The following is a 22,686-nucleotide window of genomic DNA, read 5'->3' as shown; positions in this document are numbered from 1 at the left end:
GTTATTCTGCCAGAAATTAAGCCCTCAGTAATGGAGGGCCAATTATCAAGCCTGGAAAAGGCCTTGTTGAATGGCACTACTGCTCACAACTTTCAAACGTGCTAATTCATCCCCTTTCTTTGTCTGGTCTTTGCTCTAGTGTCTGTTTCAGTAAACCCCCTTCCCCCTTCTGTAGGGGATGGAGAACAGGAGGGGAGGGGCTGGATTAGGCAGCAGAGTGGCTGTTCTCTTCTCTGTCTGACAGCGAGGTCTTCTTCTGAGGAGTGGTGCGTGCCCGGCTTAAAGCAGAGCACTTCTGCTCGCTGTCCACTGGGCGGGTGGAGGAGTTTGCACGCCAGTGGGCAGTGGACGGGGTGCTCTGCTCCCCTCCCTCACCTCCCCTTTTTTGAGTTAATCCTGAAAATTTAAGTTCTTTTTGTTGTAGTTATATTTCAAGTTGTGCACGTTTTGGGTGTCCCTCCCCTCACCCAGAAACAAAGCGAGGGGGTGAGAGGCCCCTTTCTCTCCCCCTAATCCCAAAAAGGATCCCTTTTCCTCCCTTGCCGCCCCCCCCCCCCGTATACGATCGGCAACCCCTCCCCCCCCTCGATGTTGAGGGGAATGACGACTCCGGATCAGGAGACAGCACCGGGTGTGACGGTGTACCTCCACCCTTGCTGTCGCAGGGACCGGAAGCTGCCAGAGTGCGGAGGACAGTGCTGGACACTGAGGTATGCGCATGACCTCCCATGGAAGTACGCGCCAAAGAAGAGTGACTGTAGGGTGATGATGGGTGGTTTTAGGCCACAGGGCAACCTGTGGCCTTTTTGTTTGGGCCCCCTTCCCCCAGCCTTAAAAATAGGCTCTTCTGTCTGCTCCAGGCTCGCCCCCTAGTCTTCTCTCTAGTTTTTTTTATTTATATTCTGCTTTTTCAGGAACTTCAAAGCAGATTACATTCAAGTACTGTAAATATTTCTCTGTGCCCACAAGGTTCACAATCTAACAGGGTCATTTATAAAATTGTGTTAGGGCCCTAACGCTTTGCATTGCAAAATGCGTATGCAAATTTAAAATTAGTATTCGAGAGGGAGGAGACTGGGCAAAGTAAATAGAAATGAGGGTCGGTTAACATGGCATGCGATAGAGTAACGCATACCAACGCAGACTTTCATGCCGGAAATAACTACACCTTTTTTCTGTGCATTATGCCTGCAAAACGTTTTTTTGTTTTGTTTTTTTTTTTTTTTAATCGCAAATGCCGGTTTGGGAGGAGTGAAGGGAAGAGAGGAGGAGAGAGAGTCTTAGTTGAGGCTCACGTATAAATTAACTTTCCATGTATGTTCCCAAATCAGTCCAGACTCGTGGGTTATGCCTCCCTGCCAGCAGATGGAGACAGAGAAAGTTTTACTGACGCTGCTACTTAACTACATGTGCCACCTGCAGTTCCTCAGTATTTCTGTCTCCAGCAAATGTAGATGGCTCAAGACCTGCAGTTCTGCAGTCTGGGCAATTTTTTTCTTTTGAGCCTTCCTTTCGGGGGTTTTTTGTGAATCCTAGTGGGTTCTTCCCTGTCCAGTTGAGGTGGATGAGCCAGGGGTTGGTGACCCTTGTGTGTGCTCAGTCCATGCGCCCGTAGAGTATAAATCTAGTGGTCCAGATCCCTCCCCTTCACGAGACTGCTAAAGCGGCTGCAGGCTCAGGATATTCTTTAATTATGAGGTACTCCTTTTTCTCTTTGAAGCCTCTGTTTAAGCTTTGGGGAGCTGAACAAAATTAAAAAAAAAAAAAAAAAAAGTGCTGCCCTGCTGTGCAGGCAGCTTCCTCCTCATTGCTTTGGCAGCTGATGTGTTTATTTTTGTTTGTGAGGCTGTTTTAGTGCTGAGGTAGGTTATTTTCATTATTTGTGCCCTCAGACAATTTTTTCCCTGATTGCGATGGGCTGTGGGTCAGGATGCGCATTGGCATCTCAACCAGCTTAGGTTGAGTGCCGGATGCTTGGAGAGCGGGGAGGGCTCGTACGATGGGCCGGCAGGCACAAAAAAAAGCGTCTGATGTCCACTGCTCCCGCCTCTGCGCCGTTCTAGGGTTCGGGCCAGGTTGCTGATCCCTTCCCGCTCAGTGTGGGAATGGGGCCATTTTGAATTCACTTTCGGCCATTCCTGCGCCATCAGGGGATGTTCCCCTAAGCTTGTCTCCAGGCATAATCAGGGGGACTCGGAAGAGGAACAAGAGTCCCATGCTGCCAGACCCTAGCTTCTATCCTACTGGGGCTGGGATGTCAAGTCCTTTTTTCAGCTGACTTTATTTTGCTGCTGCATGAAGCTTATATTGCCAGCCAGCAGGCAGTTTGTGTGGGTATAGATTCTCGGTCTCAGCCACCAGGGGGCTGATCTGTAGGGCCAAGGCAGAAACTGTTAGAAGACGTATTTCCCCTATTCAGAGATTGTTGGGTCCTCCTTTGGGATCAGGCCCAGGTGAGGAAGAGTCAGAGATTTCTGATGTAGCTCCAGTGGGGACAGGGGACCCTCCTGGCCAGGATTTACTGGTAGATCCGATGGCAGGAGGTGTGGATCAAGGGGGTGATCCTGAGGGAATCCCGGTCCCCAAGAGGGATGACCCAAAGGTAGTCCATCTTTCAGGAAGGAGGAGCTAGAAGCCTTACTTCCTCAGGCTTTTCAGGTACTTGGGGTTAAAATGCTCCAGGAGAACTTTGATTTGGAGGGGGCGGATCTGGTCCTGGGTGCGATTCAGGGTCCCCGATGGCTTTCTCATATCACAAGTCCATTAGGAAGTCGGTGGAAACAGAGTGGGGAATGCTGGATTCTGGTTTAAAGGTGGGAAGGGCCATGGTGAAGCTTTATCCATTGCCTGAACAGATGTTGGAGCTTTTTGCCCTATCTAAAGTCGATGCTGCAGTTTCCGCGGTTACAAAAAGGACAACCATCCTGGTGGTAGGGTCCACAGCGTTGAAATACGTACAGGATTGTAAATTGGAAGTACACCTCAAGAGGATTTTCGAAGTCTCATCTCTAGGTTTGCGTGCTGCTATTTGTACTAGTTTTATGCAGCATGCTTGCCTGTGCTGGGTGCAACTGATGCAAGAAAGCCTGCTGAAGTCGGGCGAGGAGATGGACAGGGCCAAACGTGTTGAGGTAGGCAGTCGTTTACGTTGCGGATGCTCTGTTTGATTTGGTTCGTACGTCATCTCAGATTATGGGATCAGCGGTTTCTGCCAGGAGGTTGCTCTGGCTGCGTAATTGGTCGGTGGACGTTTCCTCCAAGTCACAGTTAGGCTTGCTGCCTTTTAAGGGTCGGCTCTTGTTTGGTGAGGGCCTGGAGCAGTTGATGCAGTCTCTGGGGGACAATAAGGTCCCCAGGTTACCGGATGATAAGCCTAAAGTATTTTGACAGCACTGCTGCTTGAAATGAAGGAGCTTTCAAGGGCAGAAAAAATTGGAAACAAGAAATAAAATTCTGGTCATATAACTTAAATCAGTCCTCAAAGACCACTAGCAAGCTGGGATTTCAGGATGTCAAAATGAATACTCATCAGATTTATTTGCAATCAATCCAAGAATGAGGTTAATTTGCATATTCTAGTTACTCTACAAAACCAAACTGATTTGTCAGAGTCAAAAACCAGACAAACTTTTTCCAGTGGTTCTCAACCTGGTCCTAAGGAACCACTCAGCCACTCAGATTTTCAGGATATTCACAATGAATATACATGAGAGAGAGTTGAAAACAAGGAGGGCAGTGCATGCATATATAGCTCAAAAGGAAAAGAAGATGGGTATATAAGAAAGACCTTTATTTGTAAAATATTCCTGCCCGGCGCTGGTCGAGTTTCGCTCTCATACAGAGCTGCCTCAGGGGCTGCTGTACAGAAGAACTTTTAAATAAAAAGTACTCTCCTCTGTCAACGATCAGCAAATGGTATGTATAAATATTGTAAAGTGTTCGTAGTAGCGCATCTGCTATTAGTACCACGGACACAATTATCCTTGAAGTAGTTAGGAAAACAATATCCACTGGACAACTTACAAACAGAGCTTGGTGACACATCTGATCAGATGTTGCAAATCATTTTGGATGATTAACAGTGCCTACAATATTAGAACTCTCTTCACAGCCCTGATTTATGTGGTCTGACGGACTTCATATTCAGTCCTATAGTCATGAGAAGCCTTAACTCATAACACTAAATGTTAATCATACAAAATGATTCGCAATATCTGATCAGACGCATCACCAAGCTCTGTCTTTAAGTTGTCCAGTGGATATTGTTTTCATAACTACTTCAAGGATCTTCTTTTCCTTTTTTGGTTGCCACGTAGCCATCTTGGATCGGCTTCCAATTTGCTTTTTGCATATAGAGCTCAGGCATGTTCACTATGGACATCCTGAAAACCAGAATGGCCAGGTGATTCCTGATCTATGCAGTTCGTATCTCATCTAAAACAGAAACTCACCTATCGAACGGTAACTCCTGCGCAATTAAGTGCAACTTCTGAATAATATCAGCTGCCTCTTTAATCTATTAAAGAGAGAAAAAAAAAAGGTTATTTGCACAGTGACCTATGTCATGAAAAATGTCTATCCTCCACATCCAGAGCTTTTGAACTTTCATTTCTTTTCACACTGTATGTTTCTCCAACTTGACGCCGATAATGGCAATGCCTAAACAAGAGGTGTGACCAACTCCTGTCCTCAAGAGCACAAACAGGTCTGGCTGTGAGGCGAGCTCTCAAGTATGCACGAGATATTTATACACTGACAATATCCTGAAAACCAGACCTGTTTGTGGCTTTGGAGGACAGGTCACCCTTGTGGCCTGCTAGATAAACACACATTTTTTTTGTTGTTTTTTTTTTTGGGGGGGGGGGGGTGGAGTTTAGTTTTTGTATTGCAATACTATATTATGATGCTCTAAGGTATCAAAACTTCTGGGACTGTGTGTCTAACAGGGTTTTTTTGTTTGTTTGTTTACAAATCCACTAAAATGAAATCAAGGATAAGGCAAAATCGAAGCACTACATAGAGCCTATGTTTAAAAAATAAATTATCAGTACTGTTTTATTTAGATTAAGTTCAAAAAGCTGATCATTTTCAAGGTTTTGTTTCCATCTTGCTCAGTCCTTTTGTTCTCAGAGCATAAATATTCGTTCTTTGTGTTTCTATCACATCGTTTCTTTCAAAGTTGCAGCCAGCAAAGCATCTTAATCAGTGCAGAACTACAAGCAAATGTTATGTACATACAGAAAAGAATTCCTCCAAAGCGCCAGGCCCTTGCTATAAAGCATAAAAGATTCACACAAAGTGCCATGGTCTTGCTATGGAATGCATATGCAGGGAGGTGGGGGGGGGGAGGATTTTTCAAACTATCCACATTGCAACCAGCTCTGTGAGCATTTTTCATCCAGGACCTTTGCACAGAGTTCCAAACTGTGTACCTTTCACCTCCCGTTTTGTGCGGGGAGAACAGCGCGCACAGTGCTGGAAACAGAATCTATGCATGTTTCGTTTTTCCCGAAACCTAAACATGTCACCGGGAAGGCCTCCTCTTGATGCAGCTAAAAGGTGTGCACTGGGGAACACCTCCAGGCACGCTTTCTGCCATACTGAGGCCAATTTTCCTCAGCCAGTGTAAACGTGTAAAATGTTATTTACCTGCATAAATGGCTTTGAAAATTGTCCTCAAAGACTGAATCATCTCACACTCAAAACTGCAAGCATCTTTTCAAGATTATGTGTTCATTCTTAGACCAGATACAAAGGATGGACATTTCTCAGAGTATTATGAAGTCACATATTTCAGATGGTAGTGAATTTGCTCATCACAGCAAATCTAAATGGTTTGGCCTAGATATAGTGCTCTCTGTTCAGGGCATCAACTTTGGGGTAGTTAATAAGATTCTGAAAGATGAAACATATTGCTACCATGCTAAAAAATATATAACATTGGTTAATGAGATACGGTAATACTAGCAAACTCTTGATTTCAAGAGCAATCATGCATAGGTAAGTTTGAAGAAGTACTGCTATAAGCTCAATGATAAAAACAATAAGAATTTAGAATTACACACTATTATCTGTCTACAGTAGATTTACGGTATGAAATGTCAAGCTTGCCTACAGCCACTTCTCTGGTGAAATATTTAACTATCCTTTCTTTCCTTGTGTTTGAACTGCATTCCAGATTGCATTATATTACACTGTAAACCACTTTATTACAGAAAGCCAGTATAGCAAAATTAAAAATAGGCTAAACTAAGTAGAAAGAGAACAACAGTATTAAATACTATTACAATTAATCTACAGTTAAGCAAATTGAGACATAATGACAAAGTGAGAGAGTTAGGGACAAACTCAGGTTTCAGAAAATCTCCTGATTGCCTTCCTCTCTAAACAATACCCTGGGCTGACCCAAGGAGGGGTGCAAGGCCTAGGACCCATCATCTTGTGTGAGTCCTCCCCATCCAACTTCTTCCTCCCTCAATTCCTGTTCTCCTTTTCCCCCTCCTCCTCCCTCTCCCCCCAAAGACAATCCTCCATCTCGCCGGCAGGAGAGGAGCAGCTCTCGCCTTACCTGTGTCTGCCTCCTCCTGTTCAAGCGTCAACCTGCAGAGTGAACCACACGGGGCTGACTACAAGGCCCATACAGTTCAAACCCCAGAATGAAGCTAGCAAAGGTGGCAGCAGACACAGGTAAGAAGCGCTGTTCTGCTCCTGTTAGAAAGGATTGAAGCGCTGGGCTTCTCCTCCACCCAAGCACTGGGTCTAGGGTGGTTACCCCAATTCATGCCTCCTTAGGAATGAACCCAACAGTCTCTCAAATTCATATCTGCTCAGTCTGTCAGGAAATCCTGCAAATAATTGATCCGTGTGCGACAGGCCCAGTCAAGCCTTACAAGCTGGACACACACAAAAACCTTGCTAGTTTTAATTCTTTTCATGGTTGCAAAAGCTTAATAAATCTGACCCAATGCTTGGATTAATGTTTTTAAAGAGGGAAAAGATTGCTACGCATGTGATAGCTGCTCTCTCAGCGTTTCTCAAATCTCTTATAATTTCATAAAAATGAAAAAATGTTAGCGTTGCAACATTAAGAGTCCATGAATAAAAATGCTTTATCAGCACTCTGCAGGCTAATGTTGTTAATTTACATCTCAGAACAATGAAACTAACAAGTCAGTCACTGACTGGTTTGAAGTCTGACCAAGGCAGGTTGTGGTAGCGGCTTGTAATTAGGGCAGTGTTCTTTCTTGCTTTGAACTTATTTTATCCCGCTGACAGCTCTTACCTTTTCAGAGTTTGTAAAAACCTCAGACTTCAGTTCTCCATCCAGAAACTCATTAAAGTATTTCATCAGTTTCTGGGCCTCCACTGCCCGTTGCCTTGGCGCGTTTACCCCCTCCAGCTGGTCACCAAGGTGACAGACCTTGGTTGCTACATAGCTGATGTGCTCATCTAGCTCCTGGAAATGCTGGAAGGCAACCTAAAGGGAAGCGCACATAAAAAAAAAAAAAAAAAGTGTCCTTTTTACTACACTTTCGGACAAAATTCCATACTTTTGTCCAAAATAATGTACAATGAAAAGTAGCACATCCAAGTTAACATATGAAGACGGTCCTAAACCACGGGAACTAGCCTCAATAACTCTTGTCTGGACACGACCATACGCTGCCTTTCTTTGAGCCACTAAATCTCACAAAATGACCTCAGGCACACTGCCCCTGTTTGCCCCTAGAAGCTCGATACACTGGTCCAGAAGAGACTTTTCTCCCTCAGATATGAAAAAGCACTGCTCTAACAGCAGCAAGTGCCGTTTCTGTACTGAATCTTCCCGACTCGCCTTCGATTCTCTGCTTCTTTTCTGATGTACTACAAAGAGTACTTCCAGCACTAAGGATGGACGAATCTCAGGCAGCACTCAATGACGACATCTTTTAGCTGGCTCCCCTACTTCACACCCATGCTTTATTTCTGCTGACCACGAGTGAGCCATCATTATTTGGTAAGCTAACTCAAAAAGAAAAAAAGGTGCCGCATCCATCTGTTTAGATTTAGGTGCATCAAAGTGAAACCACATAACATGAAGGATCTTTCAAAAACTGCAAACACCTGCTCAGAAACCTGAAATTGATTGCTGATGACCCCGTTAGCCTGAGCTGCCAACTGGATTATTTTAAATTGTTTAGAAGCACTCAGCAGGTAGTCTTGTTTTACAGCCACCAAAGAAACATCTCAGTTTCTGTATTCTCTCTGGGGACGCTTTCTACAAATCAATCATAAACATCCCTTGCACTGGAGTTTGCAAGAAATGCCAGGCCAATACATTCTGCAGCCTCTCTACACTTAAAACATTTATTCTGAAAATTTCAGACAGACATTTTTATTGGGACTACCTGGCCTGATCCAGAAGCAGCACTATACAGGTGAAAACTTCAGAGATGCATGCAATGACTACAGTTATTTGTCATCAGTTTTAGTCTTACCTGGTTGCTCTTTTGTAATTCTTGCACTTTCTTGGCAAATTCCTTGGCTTCCTTCTGGCACTGATGTTCTAGCTTCTCAACTTTTCTTTGAATCCTTTCATCCATTATCTTCAGTTCTTGGATATGATTTACAAATTCTTCTAACAATCTGATAATGAGTTAATAGAAGGACTGGTTGATACTCAGAATGCTATGTTAGTGTGTGGGCCAAATTTGAGATTATGTTTCAGGGAATGAGTTCAATAGTTTATTAACACGTAAAGCTGTATAGAATCTTGATGTTACCTACCCTGCCATGAGAAATTCAAAAAAGGCCTCAAAACGTGGTTATTTGAACTAGCTTTCACACAATGATACCCAATTTAAACTGAAATGTCACACATTGATACACAATTAAACTGAAATACCATTCAATTTGCAACCCCTATTTATCCCATGCTCCTTGTCCCTCCTACCCACTGTCCCTCCCAAATCTTCACCTCCCTTTTGCCTGCACCATTCCCGATTATGATATTTTAATTGATTTTATATAATAGAATTATCCATTGATCAATTTTGAATTTGTATTCCCACTCAGCACTGTTATTGTATTATTTGCTCTATGGTTTTAGTGTTGGTTCGTAAATATTTTTAGCTACTTCAATTTCATTATTGTATGTTAAACTCTAATGGATGGTCCACGGTCTGTACAGACTGTTTCTCCGTCAATCCTGTTATTTGTAATTAATTTCTAATTCTAGTTAATAATGTCAATTGTAAAGCCTGTTGCTAAGTTATTGTTAAATGTAAACCGCGGTGATGTATATCCTTACGTACTGCGGTATATAAAAATCTCTAAATAAATAAATAAATAAGAGACTAGGGTTTGAAAGGCGAGGAAGAAAAGAACAATTAAGAGTTCAACTACTTTAAACGAATTGATGAAGAAGCCAAGCTATTGTCACTAGTAAAAAACCAATAAAACTCCTCTCTTCTCAACTGAACTTTCAGTATCAGCATCTAAATACCTCTACAAGAACTGGGAAATACATTAAGTCTCAAATTAAATTCAATATTTATCTGGAAGTTGAATACTTATACGATGGATCATGGAAAATTCATAAAACAATGTGAAACTGATAGACAAGCTTGCAATTCAATGGCAAAATATTCTGCAAACTGCTGGCAAGGCCACAGAAATGTCAAACATCAAACACATTTAAAGATAATTCAATGCTGCAACAAATAATCATCAAGTCAGGGCTGGTACAAGTTCTCTCTTCATAGCTTCCCTCATGCAAGGAGGGACTTTTGATATAGTGGGTAAAGGCTTCACACATGCCTAAAGATTTCCACATGTAATGCCACAGAGCTTGAATATCTTCTGTTAATCTGATTAAAGACAGGATAAAATAGCTCAAATAACCTTGCAGATATTTAGGAAACTACTATAAGAGCTGGAGTTCTGAATACAAAGAAACGAATATTATGATTCAACTAGTTCTTATCCGCTAATTGTCTTTCATCAAGTTCTGACAGACCAGTCCAGCCCAGACAAGTGGGATTCTTCTCCCCCAACCCCTCCCCAGCAGATGGAGGCAGAGGGCAACATGTTTTGACCTGACATCCCTCTCCTTAATGCCTTATGCAGCAGTAAAAGTGTCAGTAGTCTCTATCCATGCTGAATGATACGGTTTCCTCTGGAACTTGTCAAAAACATATTGTGAATGATATTCATACATTAGATCCCTAATTGGGAAATGAATAGGAATTAGAATAAGCTCTGCTCATCTTCTCTGGATCATATCGATCTGATGTTACTAAACGAATGTTGGTATATAAAAGAATTCAAATAAATAAATAAATAAATAAATAAATAAATAAATATCCTGTTTATGGCCCTTATGTAAACAAAAGAAAAAAGGAAGAGAGTCATCTGTTTGCTTCATATTCTCTATTTTCATTCATTTCATTATACTCACGATTAAGAACAAAACTAGAAAAAACTGTGTTCCCGATCCCTTCCTGGATTGGGGTCTGGACTGGTCTGTCAGGACTCAAGGAAAGACAATCAGCAGGTATGAACTAATTGAACTTTCCCAATTGGCTTACCAAACTAGTCCAGACAAGTGGTATGCACTTAAGCAATACTCATCCTGGGTGAGAGTATCCTAGAGTTCCCTCTAAGACTCCCATGGCAAAGGCTGAATCTCCTCTCTTAAGGATTCAGCCCATAATGAACATAAGAAATTGCCATGCTGGGTCAAACTAAGGGTCCATCAAGCCCAGTATCCTGTTTCCAACAGAGGCCAAAAACAGACCACAAAAGAACCTGGCAATTACCCAAACACCAAGAAGATCCCATGCTACTGATACAATTAATAGCAGTGGCTATTCCCTAAGTAAACTTGATTAATAGCAGTTAATGGACTTCTCCAAGAACTTATCCAAACCTTTTTTGAACCCTGCTACACTAACTGCACTAACCACATCCTCTGGCAACAAATTCTAGAGCTTAATTGTGAGTTGAGTGAAAAAGAATTTTCTCCGATTAATGTTTTGAAAATGAATACAGCGATGCCCAAGTGGCTGCCCTACAAATCTCTACTGGATCTAGCAGTTTATGTCCCACTCATGAGACCGCCAAAGCTCTCGTGGAGTATGCTTTTAGACCCTCTGGTATTTGCTTTTCCTTCATTATGTAAGATGATGCAATTGCTTCTTTAATCCATCTAGCAATTGATGCCTTTGAGACCGCTTTCCCTCTGAGTGCCTCTGCAAATAATACAAAGAGTCTACCTGATCTTCTAAACTTGTTCGTAGCATCCAAATATCTGAATGGTATCTCCTTCCATCCAGAAATATAAGATCTTTCTTCTGTCCCTGACATTGTTCCTTTCTGAATCCTGGTAAGGTGACTGCAGAACTCTGACACAACTTTTAGTGGAATCTATTGTTGATAAATTCTCCCTTTCTTACCACCATAATCACTGTCTTCAATGTTTCCGTGCGAAAATGAGGTACATGCAGACACTAGTTTATCACGTTGAGATCCAAGACCAGCCAAAAGGTTCCATCTTTCTTTAGGACCAAAAAGTAGATTGAATAGATACCTTCTCTTTCTGTATTAGGACTGGTATTATAGCTTGTAAGTACAGTAAACCATCTATTGTTGCCTGTACCGCTAACCTTTTACGTACCTTGCATGGGGACTGAATAAAGACTTCTTTTTACTAGGACATTTAATTTGAATGCTTAACCCCACCGGATCAATTCCATGAACTATTGGTCTCCTCATTACATGGATCTACTCCTCGTAATATTGTCGTGGTCATCCTCTTACCAGTCGGATTGTGGAGTGGCCCTGAGTATCATCACTGGGCGCCTCTCCCTGCTGTGGACCCTCTTGGTGTCTTATCTGTGCCACTGTGCCTACTTTCTCGAAAGGACTGCATTCGTCTTAACAGTCTAGACTTCTGCCTTGCCAGAGATCTCCCTGACCTATAGTCATTTGGCCAGGTCCTCCCAGTGACTCTTAAAACTAATCCTACCCTTATCTTCAGATAGCCCAAAGATTTTTGACTAATTTCTCTAGCTCCTCCCTGATGAGCTGGCTGCCTTTAAATGGGAATCTGCTCAATCTGACCTTAAATCAGTCTCTTGGCATTTGCATTAGTTGCCATTTGTTTGACTGATGCCCTGATCAAATCATACAGGGTGTCTGCTATAAAAGCTGCTGTGGACTCTAGCAGTATATCTGTATACGACTAGATTGTGATACTTCCAGATCCTCGCACCAAGGGAACTAATGCATCCATCTGAGCAATGTTCTCGCTATATATCCTCTGCAAATAACTGCCTAAAGTGAAAGGCTAGCTACTTCAAATGATTGCTTCATTGCAGACTCAACATTCTTATCCTGCAGGATATTCAGTACTGCTCCACCTTCAACCAGAATTGTGGCTCTTTTAGTGACTGCTGCCACCATGGTGTCTACTTTAGGCAACCTGCTCCTTTGTTGCTGCTGTAGTGGGTTTAATTTTTCCATAGCCTTTCTGCCCTTATTTAATTTTATTTAGATTTTATATATGTCCAATCCAGTCCCAGGATTTCCATTATGACAGCATGGACTGGGAAAGCCTTGGAGGGCTTCTGTATCCCCTTCAGTATTGGGTCCCTTTTGGCCCCTCGTCAGGGTTGGTCTTCTTCCAGTTTTATGGCATGAGTTACTTTAGCAATCAGCCACCCCAATTCTTCACCTCTGAATAGCCTAACTGCTGCATCTGCTGTTTTCTCTACTACTTCCCCTTCTTCTTGTGAATATACCAGAGATTCTAAATCCTCTTTATCTAGCAAGGAGTCCTTCTCCAGAGGTAAAAAATGATCTAATTGTAATTATGGCTTCTTAGGTTCTCAGGGTTCAGCTTCTCGTGGAGCCTTGTTTGGCTTTTCTCCCCCGTCTCTTCCTGGGCTTTAGTCTACAAAATGCCTGATGCATTACTGTTACAAAATCAATAGTAAATCCCTGCTCCTCAAATTTCTTCAGCTCTTATGGTTCCTGTGCCTGCTGTGGACCTCCAAGGTACAGGTATGATGTGGCCGAGGAGTGCCTGGAACGATCCACCCGTTCCAGCCCGTGGGGGGAACACTGCTTCTGATGGGCCCTGAAATTCAGCGGTAGTTACTCTAACCATGGGCCCCTCCCTCAGTGGTGCTGAGTCTGTTTCAGAGCTATCAGACATGGCTATTCGGTCAAGCATTCCCTTAACTTACTTAGTCTTCCACAGCTCCCATAGACTGTTTTCATACTGTTGACGTCCAGAACCTATGCTCATGTTTTTACTCATCAATAAGAAATTTCTCCCTCCTCCCCCCCTCCACGAACAACCTTCCTTCCCCCTCCCCATGCGCTAGTTTCGCTCTAATACTGCATACTGCTACTGTTCCTAGTTATGTTATATTATCCAAGTTGTTCACTCCCTTGTTCATTGTAAGACATATGTTGTCATTGTTTTCTACTTGTTATAATGTAAACCGGAGTGATAAGTAATTCTGTTACCTGAACTTCGGTATAAAAAAAGTTATAAATAAATAAAATAAATATCGCAGCTCCTGCAAAAGGAGCCAACTAAACTCATGATGCGGTGGAGCCCACCACCATTGCATTTCCTCTTGCATTCCATACCTTGCATTCGATGCAGTAGGTGGATGCTCCCGGAATCACTGGAACTTCTGGCCCAGTCACCACCGCGAGTCTCTGTCTGTTATCAGGGCTCTCTGTCTGTTATCAGGGCTCTCTGTCTGTTATCAGGGCTCTCTGCTCTCTTTTCCTTTCCCCTTGCTTTCTTTCTGTACTGGTTCCCAATCGTATAACTGATACAATACACGCTCACCATGATCAACTCCCTTTTGTCTTTCAAGGGAAATGCAGGAATCTCAAGCCCTGATTGCCCTAAGGGGAGGGGAAGATCAGCCACCTTACTGATGTCATCCTGGGTTTCCAGCGCCCTCCTCACCCAAGGTCTCCTTAGGGAAAGCAGCCTAAGAGATCATTGCCCCAGGAGCCTGCTTCCTCCACCTTTCCTACTGTTCTGGATTTCACCTACCATCTGCTGGAGGCAGAAAACTACTGAAGCCTTCCCTGTTGCACTAGTCTATATAGGGAGGAACATCAGCTCAAACCATGTTGCCCTCTGCCTTCATCTGCTGGTAGGAGAGATGAATCCCACTTGTCTGGACTAGTCTAGAGGACAATGAGGAATAAGCATTATGGCATGGCAGGGGAGCACAAGCAACATTTATTTTGCGCACACACACGCACACTTGCACAAGGGGATGCTACACAAAAGGAATGTAAACAATTGCATTATCCGCTCTCTCTGAAGTGCCATGCTACTATTATATGACATGACACGACTCTCAGTGATGTAGAATACCATCGAGTGCTCCCAGAAGAAGGAAAACTGAAACAGATAGCAAAAAAAGGAACTCTTCAGCCTGCAGGCAGTTTGGAATGGGTTACTAACAAGCATTATCCTGTGGTTCTATTTAAGAACTGAGCAAGAGGCCTTGCATATGTGCAAAGTTACAATTAAGATTATAGGTGTAAGATTAGTACAACTTGCTCAGAATTATTTATATAGAGATCAATTCACTGTATGGTAAGATTCAGGTGCGCATGCAAGAGGAAGCCTTTTGGGGTACATTAACAGCTCCTAAACAAAAAAAGGCTGACTAAAATGATAATGAACTATTATGTCTGGATATCTAGCAGGAAGATCCCAGAAATGCTATGATGTATCCATGAGACCAAAGATCCATTATCTGCTGAAATGGGCCTTTTAGCAGCAACCTGAAGATATGCGAGTATACAGTAATACAGCATTTTTTAAGCCAGGTTATGTTTCTTAAACACCTAGTCTGCTGCCTAACAAATGAAAGCACTACAACAATAGTCTGCACTTGCTGGATAAAAACAGAGTAAAATATGACACTTTTTTTTTTTTTTTAAGGTTTGTCTAGTTGAAAAATATCCTGCACACCAAGTGGAAAAAGATTATGTACTGTTTCACCTGTTAAGGACAGATAACTCCCATTCATAAACACATCACCCCTGTCCTTGAAACACTGTACTGGTTCCCAATCGAATACCTGATACAATACAAGCTCACCATTCTCATACACTCAATTATTTACAACTTACACTCCCCCCCTGGATTTCCTCGATACTAAAAATCCACACTCCCTCCCAGTCACTCAGGTTGGCAAACCGAATATTATTAGATGTCCCATCTCCAAAGCTCACCCACCTTGATGAAATCAGAGAGCATGCGTTCTTCTCTGCAGGTCCTCTCCTATGGAACAGCTTACCAAAGGAAGCAAGATGCCTCCGGAAAAGAATCGGCCAAATTTTAAATCCCCTGCGCGTTTAAAAAATGGGGGTTATGCGCGTGGCCAGGCCTTGCACGTGCCGCGCGCATTTTCAAAGGGGCCCAGCCATGTGCGAAGCCCCCGTTATGCGCCGAAGTGCCGAGCCCAGAGAAAGGGGCGGTCCGGGGGGCGGGGCTGGAGGCGGCTGGTACAGCGGCCATTTGCTGCTGCGCCGGGGAAGCGCGCACAAGTTACTTCTGCTCCGGAAGACAAACAAAGGGTAAAAGAAAAATTTGGGGGTTAGACAGGAGAGGGGAAGAGGGAGGCAAGTTAGTTAGGTGGTTTGGAAAGTACCCTCCCAGTCCGCTCCTTAATCGGATCGGACTGGGAGGGAACTGGGAAAAGGGACCATCACATCGCCACGCATAAATATAAATTTTACCCCTCTGTGCTAAAGTCATAGGCCGCATGCACATGCACGTGCAGATATTAAAATCTGCCACGCACGTGTGCGTGCCCCTCGTATTTTAGAACACGCGCACGCATTATAAAATAGCCACATCCATGTGCGCGCGCCCCTAAGTTTAAAAATCCACCCCAATATTCTTTTTTAAAAAAAAGCACCAAAACCTTTCCTCTTCAGAAAAGCATTCCCAAACCTAAATGATAATGGATAGCCCCCGACACCCCTTCACCTCAGTGGATCCTCGATATCCTATTTTAGGCCCCCTACTAGCTCTTCTGTTTTGTTGAAATTAACACCTATGTTTTTAATCTGTTGTCATATGATAGGCTATGTTTCCTTATTCAAGGACATGTAATGTGTCATATGATCTTGGTCCTATCTGTGTGCATGTTCATAACGTACCCAACCCTGAACATAGGAAGGGCGGGTACTAAATGCTTTTTAAATAAATAAAAGGTTAAAATAGTTAAAAGCTATTTAGCATGATAAAAATGTGTAGATAAAACGATGAAAAATTAAACAGCAGATCAAACTCTTTTTTGTCTGTCTTAGACAAGCAAGGAATTCACTTCCAAGAATTATTAGAAATGACACAGAAAAACAAACATTATATATTTGATTCTTGGCTGGCTTCCTGTTTCATGCATATCAAAAACACACTGAGCCGGATGTTCTAAGCTTTATTCCCACGGACATAAAAATAGAAAAAACTGGTCCTTTATGCTCAAGTTCTGCTTCCAAACTTCATGATCATTCAAATTTTATGTTTTAATTATTTTCCATTTGGTTCCACATGCATAAATTATAGAATTTTTGTTTTCAAGGATGCAAAGATGTTTTCATTTTACCTTTTAGGATCAAAAGCTTCTGCCCCTCCCCTGGAACCACCTCCAGGAGTTCTCCATGCGAGACGCTCAATATACTCATCCGCAACAAACGGCTCCTAGTCACAAAATAAATGGGCTTTTACATATTATTCACCAAGCATTACTCAACTAACTACTGTCTGCCCTAAGGGGTAAATACTGGTTTAGACTGGCATAAGGCTTCAGCAGTAAAAGATTAGAGGGTAATTTAAAAAAGAATTTAAATGCTTAAAATTGGGTATTTTATGTGTAAATGCACTTTACCCACATAAGCAGGCTTTTGAAAATTGCTACAATATATGCCATTGAATCGTTCATAGGATTTACCCACGTAAGTGCACTTTAGGCACGTAAAAGGCTTTTTAAAATTCCTATGCTAATATGTAACATTTATACGTTTAACTCCTTTTAAAATAACCCTTTTACTCTGTGCTGGGAAGATTTCAATTCTGCTTTGTTGGAAATAAAATCCAATCCACACAAACTGAAATCCTTTGGTTCCTGCATTGCAAGCTGAAGGCTACCTATCACATGTCATAGCCTAAATCTGCAGGCACTCAAAACATCATGGAGCATCTGAGGTCCTCACTTGCACAAAATTGTTAGAAAAGTGTTCAAAAAAGTGAATGGCTTTAAATTAAAATTTAAAAATAGCAAAATAAATGAAACATCAGAGTGGAAAAATAACCTAGTGGTTAGAGCACCCGGCTGAGAATCAAATCCCACTGCCACTCCTTCTGACCTTTAGCAACTCACTTCAGCCTCCATTGCTTCAGATACAAACTTAGGGGTAGATTTTCAAAGGGTTACATGCGCGCAACCCCTCTGAAAACCTACCCCTGCGCGCGCCGAGCCTAGTTTGCATAAGCTCGGTGACGTGCACAAACCCCGGGACGCGCGTATGTCCCGGGGCTTTCAAAAATGGGTGGTCCGGGGGCGGTCCCGGGTCCTCCGGCACAGCGGCCATGCCGGCGCGTGTAACTTTGACAACAAAAGGTAGGGGGGGGGGAGGATTTAGGTAGGGCTGGGGGGAGGGGAGCCGAAAAAAAGTTCCCTCCAAGGGAGGGAATGGGGAAAGCCATCGGGCCTCCCCCTAGGGCTCGGCGCGCGCAAGGTGCACAAGTGTGCACCCCCTTGCGCGCGCCGACCCTGGATTTTATAACATGCGCGCGGCAGCACGCGCATGTTATAAAATCGGGTGTACAATTGTGCACACCGGTTAGCGAGCACAAATGTACCCCATGCGCGTAAGAATAAAAATCTGCCCCACAGGGTCCTATTTACTAAGCATTTTAGCATAGACAGAAAATTGAGGAAAACCTTTCGATATTAAGCCCTCTTATGCAAGGCCCTACCAACTGTACCTGATTGTAACGTGCCTTGATGTATTTGGAACAGCAGGTAATTAAACCCAAAAGCCAAATCCAAGCTATTACATTTTTATGGCACATTCCACCCTTACAATAATATTTGACTCCTTATATGTAAGGACTTTTGTGGTCAATTCTGCCATGCTGCATTTATTCATTTATCTATAAACATTTAATATTTTACCTTAATCAATTTATAGAAGAATTCTTATACATTGGTGCTTATATTTATACCAAGCATAAGACATTTTCAGAAAGAATGAACCAGTGGTACTAAGCATAAGGAAATTCCAGGAAGGGAATAAGGAAGGCAGAGGTGTGGGGAGGTTAACTAAAGGGGAACATAAGGCGAAGTAGTCAGGGTTGCTAGGTGCCATGGGAGCAGGGAGATGGAAGATGCCCTGGGAAAGGTGAAAGGGTAGAAAGGAAGCATGTGGTGTAGAGGGAAAAGAGAGTTGGGGGGGGGGGACGGGGACAGGAAGTCCAATGAATGAAAGGTACAGTTGAGAGGACAAGTTCAGTAGTCAAGTCACAAAAGGAGTCTTTGTTGCAGTCTGGACACAGCAGTCACTGTCATTGCAGTGAGTTTAAGGTTAAGGAAAGGCTTGGTTGATTATTGTGCTTGCAGTTAACTTGTTGCTCCACAGGCCATAGTGCAGTGCTCCCCCAACAAGCTGTCTTGTTCTGCTACAATCATAAATGAGATTTCATAGTCATGATGGAGTAATTCTGGTATAAGTGAGAGTGATGCCTTTAAAAGCATGAGAAGGAAATGGTACAGGACCAAGGGTGATCATCTTTAAAATAAAGTTGGGAAGGGATGGAAAGATTTCCAACTCTCCCCCCACCTCATTTTAAACCTGATTACCCTCGGTCCCATACTAGTCTACACCAATGGCATCGCCCTCCTTTCCTGTTTTCATAGCACCACAGTCACTGCTTGCAGCTAAAGTGATTAACTGGTTATCAGCGACTTAGAATCTAAGGGCTAGATGTACCAAATGACTCCCATTTTGAGTCTATGGGGAAAATGCTTAATATACCTGTACCTTGCACCTAATTTCAAAGGGAATGTATGTATACACTCTCTTTTGAAAGTTGCCATTGGTACAACATGTACCCATGGACTTTACACCTGCTTTTATGATGCTAAATATTCAGTGGAAAATACCACATATAGATTGGAAAATATAGTCTATGTGAGCTGTTTTCTGATTGCGCCCCATAGTAACCTTCCCTTAAATGCAAATAAAAAATGCATACAATGTGAAATATTTGGTCTAAGAAAAAAAAAAATCAGGTCACTATAAACCAGCAGTTCTGAAGGTATGCTGGAAGCCATACTACCTTAAACAGCTAACAATTACAGTAAGCATTAAATGTATGGCTAAACTGAAGCTTTTTTTTTTTTTTTTTTTTAAATATACTTGCAATCACAACTTTATCAATAGTTTCAATACACTTGTTTCCTTTAATGCTCTGCATTTATCAACAATTTTTGGTAGCATATACAAATTTAAATTTGTGTTTATGGCACAGTAATGGTCACAAATTAACTAGCTAAGATTACTCAGCCATAGCTTTGTACATGCAACATGCACAAAGTATTTCCTTATTCTACCTGCAATAGAGAACGCTATTTATTAAGCATTTTTCATATAGGCACAAAATATTTTTATACCATTGTTCTATCATAATCACAATGGTTCACAGAATTCACATTCATAAATTAAATTAAAATGAAATAAAACCAAATTCATACATAAAATCAAAGACTGTAAATCTTTAGTAAATTGGTTCCATAGTCTGGCCATCAGCATTGATTCATCAGAAACTGCTTAAGTGCTTTAGGGTAAAGACCTAAAGCATCTTCACCACTCTATTCCACTGTTTATGTTACCAATTGTGCTTAGTTTAGTTCTCCTCTCCTTGTGAATGTGCAATGCTGTGTATGCTGACAGTATTTAATAAATTTATTTATTTTATTTATTTATAAATTTTTATATACCGCCGCTCATCAAAGATATCACGTCGGTGTACAGTAAACAGGAACTTACGCCAAAGCGTTATACATTTAACAGAGTTATATAGGCGTTATACAATTAACAAAGGTAAGTATATAAATATTTAATCAAACAATTAGAATCTTTTTTTTTTTTTTATTTAATAAATAAATATTAAAATACTAAGAAAAAAAATCCAATCTTTCTTTCAAATTGGCCTTATAGCCTATATCTATTAATTATTATGCAGTAGGCTTCACTATGTTATTCATGTACTATATTTTAATCATTTACATTTTTTTTAAACTTTAAGTAGCTTGGAATATACAATTCATAAAACTTCTAGATTAACTGTTTTTTAGAAGACAATTAAGAGTCCATATTAAAAAAATATTGTTATGGTCAATAGTAGTAAAAATTATGGTCATAGTGCGAAATAAATATGATATTAAGTTTTCCCTTGGAGGCACTATGCCAAAATAGTAAAGCTATTGAAAAGCAGTTATGTGATGCCATTTTGTATGTTTCATGTACTGATTTTACATCTGCACTTCAATGGGAGGTGTTCTGACCCGGATAAAATATAAGCATGTATAAATTACAAAGTAGAAACCCTATGTGATGGCTTGTATATTGATGTTCTCGATCAGCTGTTCTGCAATCACACGCCCTGCCGTAAAGAAACAACATCGATGCAAAAAGCGTGGTGACCGCTTCTCATGCACTGATACTGTTTCCAGTTTAATCTTCGTTTTAGTACCAATGCTTATAGAAACAATTTTTTTGAAATATGCAGTATTTTGAATGACTTCCAATATGCCACATCTCCAAGTAGTAAATTCTATTTAACTCCTTTTTCTTTCATACAAAAGGGAAAACCCCTACTCCAAACTCCATTAATGGGTTTCTTCCTGCTACGGGTGGAGGCTAGAATCTTACATATACAATGATTAGAGACATTGGTGGGGGAGATTATTAACGCATGGACCTATTAACTCCTGGCATCTAGAGTCAATATCGCAAGAACCATATCACTTCCCGAACTGGTTATCAAGCACAAGTCCCAGACATGCCTACACAGACTACTCATAAAGGAAGAAAAACGAGCAGCCAACGGCTCAGCCCGGGACACACCTCAAAGAGCTCTGCTGTGGTGGCCATTCCGCTCGGATCCGCCGCACCGAGTGCCGGAGCAATTCCCCTACAAATAGGTCCCCGTTCGGGCTCCCCCACTCACATACTGCCCCCCCCTCCGAGAGGCCAAGCGCAGTGGGAAAACCGCAGTCGGACCCCGGCAGCCGCCAAACCCAGGGCCATAAACAGAAAAACCCAAAGGGCAAAGCGAGCACCAAACCGGAGCTTCAGCACGCCCGCCGCCGCACCGCTTTCACCGTCACCATGTCAGCGACTAGCGGAAGTGGAGCTGCGCGCAGGCCCCGAAGTAACCTTCTGCGCAGACAGCTGGTGACCTCTGAACCGCACGTTCTGCGTCCTATCCCGGAAGCGCAGTCTTGCAAGAATGTGCTAAGTTGTGGACTGGAGCTATTATGCTTAACAAACTTCGAGTTTCTGCTGAGACTCTTACCAGCAAACCTCGAGTCTGTGTCTGTCTTTCTGCATCGGGGACGGTGCATGACACCTTGAAACTGACCACCGTTTTTTCTTCGTGCCTCGCTCTCTATTTCAGGGTAATTATTTTACTGCTGCTGTTTGTTATTGCTTGAAAGCATGCCACACCCTGCACGGACAAACATTTTGGAGACCAGTCCGGAGACTTTGATAAGAAATTAACCAGCGTTTGCTCTTCGCAAGATGGCCATCCGAGGACTATGGCTCATAAGCCATGAGAAAGGGGGTTGTGGAACCGTCAAGTTTTCAAGGTAAAAATAATGTCCACTTTTGAAAAAGGTTCAGCTAGATTCTTACCTGCTGATTGACTTTCCTTGAGTCCTGACAGACCAGTGCAGACAAGTGCGATTTGTTTTCACCCCACCATCAGGTGGAGGCAGAGAACAAGCTGAACTGACTTGAAGTCCCTTCCTATATATTCTGCTACAGCAGGGAAAGGGTAAATAGTCTCTTGCCACTCCCCTGATACTCAAAGGAAGATTTTTCAAAATGAGGAAAATAAGAATATAGTTTCAATAACAAAGAGAAGATCTAAAAAAAAAAAAAAGAAAGAAAGAAATAGAAAGGGATTGAGCATCACTTCTGCTTTCTTTACCTTGTGTTGCATTTCCTTTCTGGATAAGGATACTCCTATCATTTATATCTATATGTCCCTTTTTCATCCTATTACTCTTATATATTTCGCTTCTGACCCCCAGTTCTTTTTCAGTGTGGATTCTGGACTGATCTGTCAGGACTCAAGGAAAGACAATTAGCAGGTAAGAATCTAATTGAACCTTCAAAATTGGCCTACCAGACCAGTTCAGACAATAAGTATGTACTTAAGCAGTACCTACCCCAGGCAAGAGTATTCTAGAGCTGCTTCCATGATCTCTGTTTAAAAGTACAAAGTGCTTTATAAATTAATGTAGTGATACCCATGTGGCTACCCTGCAGATTTTTGCTGGGGCTGCTAATCTCTGTTCTGCCCATGACACTACCTGAGCCGTAGTGGAATGTGCTTTTAGACCCTCTGGCATCGGCCTT

The 22,686-nt window shown here is 42.2% G+C and overlaps 2 protein-coding genes across 5 annotated transcripts in view; one reads left to right on the top strand and one right to left on the bottom strand.

Annotated features, from left to right (window-relative positions):
• Positions 1-21,457, bottom strand: part of EXOC5 (exocyst complex component 5) — a 102,623-nt gene extending 81,166 nt beyond the window's left edge. For 2 of the 3 annotated variants that reach the window (XM_029598243.1, XM_029598241.1), the window contains exons 1-5: positions 21,166-21,457; positions 16,641-16,735; positions 8,478-8,625; positions 7,283-7,477; positions 4,452-4,516 (exon numbers count right to left, since the gene is read on the bottom strand). In XM_029598243.1, coding sequence (XP_029454103.1) covers positions 4,452-4,516; positions 7,283-7,477; positions 8,478-8,625; positions 16,641-16,735; positions 21,166-21,192 — 530 coding nt within the window. In that variant the 5' untranslated portion in view covers positions 21,193-21,457. The remainder of the gene's footprint in view (positions 1-4,451; positions 4,517-7,282; positions 7,478-8,477; positions 8,626-16,640; positions 16,736-21,165) is intronic. The other variant, XM_029598242.1, reaches the window with a different exon arrangement.
• Positions 21,458-21,508: 51 nt separating this feature from the next.
• The window catches only part of AP5M1 (adaptor related protein complex 5 subunit mu 1), a 34,252-nt gene continuing 33,074 nt past the window's right edge, over positions 21,509-22,686 (top strand). The window contains exon 1 of one of the 2 annotated variants that reach the window (XM_029598246.1): positions 21,509-21,911. In XM_029598246.1, the coding sequence (XP_029454106.1) occupies positions 21,844-21,911 (68 nt within the window). In that variant the 5' untranslated portion in view covers positions 21,509-21,843. The remainder of the gene's footprint in view (positions 21,912-22,686) is intronic. The other variant, XM_029598245.1, reaches the window with a different exon arrangement.

This window comes from Rhinatrema bivittatum, chromosome 4 (genome assembly GCF_901001135.1).
Source record: "Rhinatrema bivittatum chromosome 4, aRhiBiv1.1, whole genome shotgun sequence".
Lineage (NCBI taxonomy): Eukaryota > Metazoa > Chordata > Amphibia > Gymnophiona > Rhinatrematidae > Rhinatrema > Rhinatrema bivittatum.
Note: the sequence above shows the minus strand (reverse complement) of the source record. Positions and strands in the feature narration are given on the sequence as shown.